The sequence below is a fragment of the Choloepus didactylus genome, chromosome 13 (genome assembly GCF_015220235.1).
Source record: "Choloepus didactylus isolate mChoDid1 chromosome 13, mChoDid1.pri, whole genome shotgun sequence".
NCBI lineage: Eukaryota > Metazoa > Chordata > Mammalia > Pilosa > Megalonychidae > Choloepus > Choloepus didactylus.
In genome coordinates, this window is record NC_051319.1 from 24,111,820 (window position 1) to 24,118,857 (window position 7,038).

The 7,038-nt window shown below is 37.7% G+C and overlaps 1 protein-coding gene across 1 annotated transcript; it reads left to right on the top strand.

The window, feature by feature from the left end:
• Positions 1 to 410: 410 nt before the first annotated feature.
• LOC119508217 (pterin-4-alpha-carbinolamine dehydratase-like) lies at positions 411 to 1,258 on the top strand. Its single transcript, XM_037801796.1, has one exon. It carries the CDS (start codon positions 502 to 504, stop codon positions 814 to 816), a length of 315 nt encoding a protein of 104 aa, XP_037657724.1. The 5' UTR covers positions 411 to 501; the 3' UTR covers positions 817 to 1,258.
• Positions 1,259 to 7,038: the final 5,780 nt, after the last annotated feature.

Consider the following 7,038-nt stretch of genomic DNA (forward strand, 5'->3'; position numbering starts at 1 on the left):
GCAGCTGCACTGAGTTCCCTCTGCTCGCCAGCTCATTTATATGGCTCCACTGATCAAGGCCCACCCTGAATGGGTGGGGTCATGCCTCCATGGAAATATCTCATCAGAGTTATCACCTCCAGTTGGGTGGGGTGCATTTCCATGCAAATCTAATCAGTACCAAAACATCCGCCCCACAAGACTGCATCAAAGAATATGGCTTTTTCTGGGGGACATAATACATTCAAACCAGCACATGTATAAAAACCAGTGTATTTTCTGCGTGCATGACTTTCTTTTTCCCAAAGCAAGTGTGATACACACTTAGTTTGTAAATGTTTTAGTTTTCCACCTTGGATTTATATGTTTACTCTAATATCTTTTTTAAAAAATTAATTGTTTAAGATAAAAATGAAGTAATTCCTTCCGCACCCCGCCCGGCGGCTAGCCCAGTGCGCGGGCCCGCGGCGCTCCCCTGTCCACCCGGCCGGCTGCTCGGCCGCGACCGCCCCGCGCTCGGACATGGCTGGCAAAGCACACAGGCTAAGTGCTGAGGAGAGGGACCAACTGTTGCCAAACCTGAGGGCTGTGGGGTGGAATGAGCTGGAAGGCCGCGATGCCATCTTCAAGCAGTTCCATTTCAAAGACTTCAATAGGGCGTTTGGGTTCATGACAAGAGTGGCCCTGCAGGCTGAGAAACTGGATCACCATCTTGAATGGTTTAATGTGTACAATAAGGTTCACATCACCCTGAGCACCCATGAGTGTGCAGGCCTTTCAGAACGGGACATAAACTTGGCCAGCTTCATCGTACAAGTAGCAGTGTCCATGGCATAGAATCCTGCCTTTCCTCTCTTAATTCCTCGGGGTTAGCAGGTGACTAAACTGGAACCCAGGGAGGGAACCAAGAAGACCTTGCTGCAAGTCAGAATTGCCAAGTCAATCTTGTTGCCTCTGTTTGGAGGTGAGTCTTTGCTGTGGAAAGAGGCAATGACTGCTTCACTGCCAACACCAGGATTGAAGACCTTTCCCCCGACACCACTCTCTTCATTCTTGGGGCTCTGTTATGTGTACGCTCATTTAAATAAGCTTTTCCCTTTCTTTGTAATTTCCCAGCAACAGTAATTTCCTTCCCAGTTGTGTCTTGCTCCTTTTCTAATTCATTTCACAAGAAGCTGTGATAGAGGGTGAAACAAAGTCCTATCATGGAAACCAAAGCCCTAAAGTGATGAAAACACAATGTGCTTTTATTCCTCAAATAAAACTCTTGTATTTCTCACTTAAAAAAATAAAATAAAATAAAATAAATAAAAAAATAAAAAAATAAAAAAATAAAATAAAGTAATTCTTTACTGCCACTTCAACCTTAAAGCTAAGGCATTTCAAAAGCAGTTAAGGAAAAAAAAAGATGTGATGTTTCCAGAGAACAGCAAAGTGCTAACTGAATTTCATAGCTGTATTACAACTTTTCTTTTAAAATAGAAAAAAGATATTTACTTCAAATTGCATCGTCATAACCAAATATCATATTTTTATATTAATATTGACTTCATACTTCATGCAAGAATTTGCTGTCACTGAAATGCATTATTAAAAGTAGAGTGATAGGTGTGACAAAATCTGCTTGTGGGTCTTCAACTACACTAAGTCTCCTTCCAAACTGAAAGAAAAATGTATCACCTGAGAAAAATAATAAAAAAGAACAACTCGAAGTGTTATTATCTCATCAATTCCCATACATACAGATTTACTCTGCAGTCTGTCTTTTATGTGAATGAAAAACTAGAATACTTTACAGACTATAACAGGTTTCTTTTGCTAAGTCCTCTCTTTCAATTTACCCTTCTTTCCTTAAGTGGTCATTCCAAGTCGATGGCTCACATGAATTCTTACATTTATGATGCTTAAAATTAGCTCAAAGAATTCTTCTCTGAAATCCATATATCTTATGAGCAGTGTCTATTTCATACCTCTATTTACATATTTCATGAGCTTCTCAAATCCAACATATGTAAAACTGAGCCAAGGGCATAACAATTCTAGATCATAAACATAATTTCATCTATTAATTTATCTCCATCTCCATTGCCAACACCCCTCTCCAGTCTAGTATTATCTGTCATCAACTGTATTATCACAAATGGCCTTCCTAGTATTCTCCCAGGATCCACTATTGCCTCAATGTAAGCCATTATTCAGTCAATAACCTGAAAGATCAGTGGAAGCCAGGCTTGAGTGAGCTGGCAAGAATTAGAGAGAAGGAAGTGGAGATACTGTATAAAGAGAGTAGAGTAGACTTCATTTTAAGAAGTCTGTGGATTGAAGTAGAGAAATGGGGCAATACCCACATTGAAACATATCAATGGGAAAAATTTCATGATGGGTTATAGTGGAAAATGTTTGTATGCTGATGGGTTCATGATGCCCCAGTAGGAGAGAACCAGGAAGGACAACACAAAGCAGATTTCTAGTTTTTGAGTGGAAATTTTTTTAATCAAATCTTTTTGATTTGGGAAACATTTCTTTACAGAAAACTTTGGCCCTGTAGACAAGACTGGGGTCAGCAAAAGTAATTCAGTAACTGGAATAATGATTTCCTATATTCTCCAAATCCCCTAATATGAGGAGGACTGGGACATGAAAGTAACCAGCTGTTTTAAATGGATCTTTCTTCACTAAGAACTCTATCTGAAAGGCATTAGAGAACTCTGCCAAATTTTGGACTACTGCCACTTGCCCTTTTCTCTACCATCTGACAGCTAAAAATACTCAAGAGTATTGAACCTTACATAACAAATTAAAGCAGTAAACAATTGGTGTCAACCAAATGGAGTGTCGAGTGACTAAATTCCCTCATATTTCTGAGTGAAGAACCAGTACTCCTAATGTCACAATTTTATTACAGGTATTATACCAGAATGGGAAAGGAAAAACAGTGGTGCCCTGTCATCAGCACTAAAGATTGTATGAAGGGATGGATAAGGATAGCAGTACTGAAGCTTCGCTACTTGTAAAATTGCAGCTTTCATAGGTTTTTGTTTAAAAGTCCAGGCTCTTGAGTAAAACTGAATTCAAAGCCCATGTAAACTCCAACACTAACTAGCTGGATGATTTTAATAAATCTATTTAATTTCTGGAGAAGTCAGTTTTCTTTGTCAGAACAATAGTACCGAAACTTCTAGGAACTTTGTAAGATTAAAGGAGATACTGCATAAAAAAATACTAAGCAGAATGCACAGTATGAAGTAATTGCTCAATAAAAGGCCACTACTAATGTTATTATTTTTACTTCAACTAATAAGAATAAAACAGAGCAATGGGGAGTCAAATCTGCCAGCCACCAGTAGAGAATGTACACCCACGGTGGCATGTATAGTATAAATCTGAACTTAGAAACAAATGGAAGTCATCACTTCCATGCTCACATGAACAATAAAGCTCACAAACTCCTCAACAATTCTTAGATCCATCAGAGAATTGAAGTCACAGGAAAAACTACCCATCAGAAAACTGTAGAGGCAGGCAAATACATAGAATTATAGCCTATCAGAAGAAGAAGTCACGGCTGGAGCCTGGTAGGAACCCTTTGAAGGGTAATTGGAGAGAATTGTGGGAAGATGGGGGAGTAAGAAATTCCAAGATTCAGTTATCCACCAGAAAAACTATTAAAAAGGTAGGAACTGTCTGAAACAAGTATTTTGAAACTCTGGAGGTCAGGAGAACAGTGTACAGCATCCAAGAAAGAGGGGGAGGAAAAGGCTGGTAAAATTTACTAGTGAAGAGTAGTAAATTGCTCTCTCCATGTGGTAGTTATTTGCACCCATCCCTCACTCTTATGGCTGCCCACCATGGGCTCTGGACCCTGGAGCACTCACTGTTGACAAAAGCAGACAAAACAAATCCTCTTCCCCAAGATCAGGAGTGAGCACAGCCAATCGCTGATCACAACTTTTGATTAGCAAGTTTGGATAGCTCGTGGAGAGGCTCTGAGGATGGCCATTGTTCCAACCTGCTCAAATAGAGGTGGCCGAGGATACTTAAAGATCCCATGCTTCCTCAGAGCCATGGGCTGCAGTTTGTTGAAGTGCTCCATTTGCTGAGCAGGTCAAGAAAGCACAGCTCAGGGGAGCTGTGAAAGAAGCTCCTGGTGTCCTTCCCAGTCCCTTCCCTAGGGCAGTTTGGAAGAGGTCTTCACCCCATTCATGGGTCCCTGGGCTTGTTCTGGCTGGGAAAGACTGATTCAGAAAACTCCTCTTGATCCTGCAGCACCTCCCAGAATTTGCCCTCCAGGTGAAAGCAGCTTGAGAAAGCCAATGGAGTGTAAGAAACTATAGAGGTGGACAGCCTGAAGCAAAAGTGTGCCTGTTTTAAATACCAGGGAGAGAGAGATCTGTCTTCTAGGAAATAAAGAGGACATTCAAATTCAGGTAAAAAGGGAAACACCAAAACAACTAACTAGCACAAACCAGGGGCAAAACAAGACCCAGAAGGGAGAGGGAGAACCCTGCACTCTGCATTCACCTTGGGAAAACCTTACCAATAGGAGGACTAAAGCTCAAGAAAATCTTTGTCTTATCACCAGCTGGTTACAAAATCAAGAAGCAGATATCTCAGAAAATAAATCACAGAATTAAAATTTTAAAATATTAAAATGCAACAAAAGATTACAAGATGAACAAGGAAACAGTAAATGAAGGCCCATCCAAGGAAAAGGGATAAAAATTCAGGAAAACACCAATGAAGACTGCTATATGGACACTGAACAAAGATTTAAAAAATTATCTTAAAATGCTCAAGGAGATGAAGGAAAATACAGAAAGAGAACTAAAAAAATCAATAAAACAATAAATGAACAATATTCAATAAAGAGATAGAAATTTTAAAATGGAATCAAAGGGAACTTTTAAAGATAAAGATCACAATAACTGAAATGAAAAAATCCCAAGATGTTTTCGACAGCAGGTTGTAACCAGCAGAAGAAAGAATCAGTGAACTTGAAGACAAGACAATTGGAATGAATCATGCTGAGGAGCAGATTGGCACTCTCACATGGCCAAGTTCACACATGAACCTAACCATCACATATGCCCCATCACCTTCTGATCAAACTGTCAAATACAAAGGACAAGGAAAGTGTTCTAAAAGCTGCAAGAGAAAAGCGGCATGCTATATGTAAGAAAGTCCCAATTAGACTGTGTCAATTTCTCATAAGTAACAATGGAGGCAAGAAGGCAGTGAGCTGAAATACTTACAGTACTAAAAGAAAGCAATTGTCAATCAAGAATGTTATCTCTGGAAAGACTTTCTTTCAAAAATGAGGGAGAGATTAAGACATTCCCAAATAAATAAAAGCTGAGGGAGTTCATCATCACTAGACCAGCCCTACAAAGCAATGCTAGAGGAAGTACTTCAGACTAAAAGGAAAGAACACTAGACAGTGGTTAAAGGTAGAATAAATAAATAAAGATACCAGAAAAGGTCATTTGGGTAATTTTAAATGCCAGAGCTATTGTATTGTATTTTTTGGTGTGTAACTCCACTTCTTATCTCTACAGGTGCCAATGCTAATGTATAAATAGTAATAATAAATCTATGATTTTGGACATACATGTACAAAGGTATAATGTTAACAAGTACAAAAAAAGATTGGGGGACAAGGGAGATAGGAAAATTGTATGTGAATACTATTGAGGTCAAGTTGATATCAAACCAAATATGACTGTTATATATTTAGGATATTAAATATTAACCCTGTGGTAACCACATGGAGAATTTCTGAAAAATATATATCCAGATAGAAATAAGAAGGCATTCAACATGGTACAAACAAAAATAAAATAAATATGAAAGTAGTCATTAACATAAGAATTGAAGGACAAAAAGGTATAAGACTTACAAAATTAGGTAACAAATTGGCAGAAGAATATTTGGCATTATAAATAGTGACTTTAAATGTAAATAGATTAAACTCTCCAGTCAAAAGACAGAAATTAGCAGAACAGATATAGAGGCATGACTCAACTACTTGCTGTCTACAAGAGATTCACCTTAAATTCAAAGACACAAGTAGATTCAAAGTGAAAGTATTGAAAAAAATATGTACCATGCAAATAGTAACCAAAAGAGAATGGGTATAGCTATAATTTCAGGTAAAGTAGACTTTAAGTCAAAAATAGTTACTAGGGACACAGTCATTATATATTGATAAAGGGGTTAACTCCACAAGAAGATGTAACAATTATAAATATACATACACCTAACAGCAGAACTCCAAAATATATGAAGGAAATACTGACAGATTTGAAGGGATAAATCAATTTATCTACATTAATAATGTGAGATTTTAATATACACTTTCAATAATGGATAGAACATTTAGACAGAAAATCAATAAAGGTATATAAGAATTGAATGATACTCTAAGCCAACTAGACCTAACAGAGAAATATACAATATTTTGCCCAATAGAAAAAAAATACACATTCTTCTTAAGGGCACATGGATCATTCTCCAGGATAAACTATATCTTACATCACAAAACAAGTCACAATAAATAAAAAATATAGATATCATACAATATGTTTCTCTGACCACAACAGAATGAAGCTAGAAATCAATAACGAAGAGAAATAAAAAAATCACAAATATGTGGAAATTAAACAATGTACTATTATTATTATTATTACTATTATTATTATATGATTCCTTTATATGGAAATGTCCAGAACAGGCAAATCTATAGAGACATAAAGTAGATTAATGCTTCCCTAGGGCTGGGGGTGTTAGGGAGATAGGGGCAGTGACTTCTAAAAGGTGTGGGGAGTCTTTGGGAAGATGAAAATGTTCTAGAATTGACTGTGGTGAGGTTTGTACAACTTTGTGAATATACTAAAACCACTGAATTTTACACTCTAAATGGATGAATTTATTGTAAGTGAATTGTATCCCTATGAAGCTGTTACCAAAAGAATAACAGTGAGGGCCACACTGCCCCCTCACTGAGAAGCTGCCGTGCTGCCAGTTTCAAGTCTTCTGCATAAGACCTCTTAGGAAACCAGA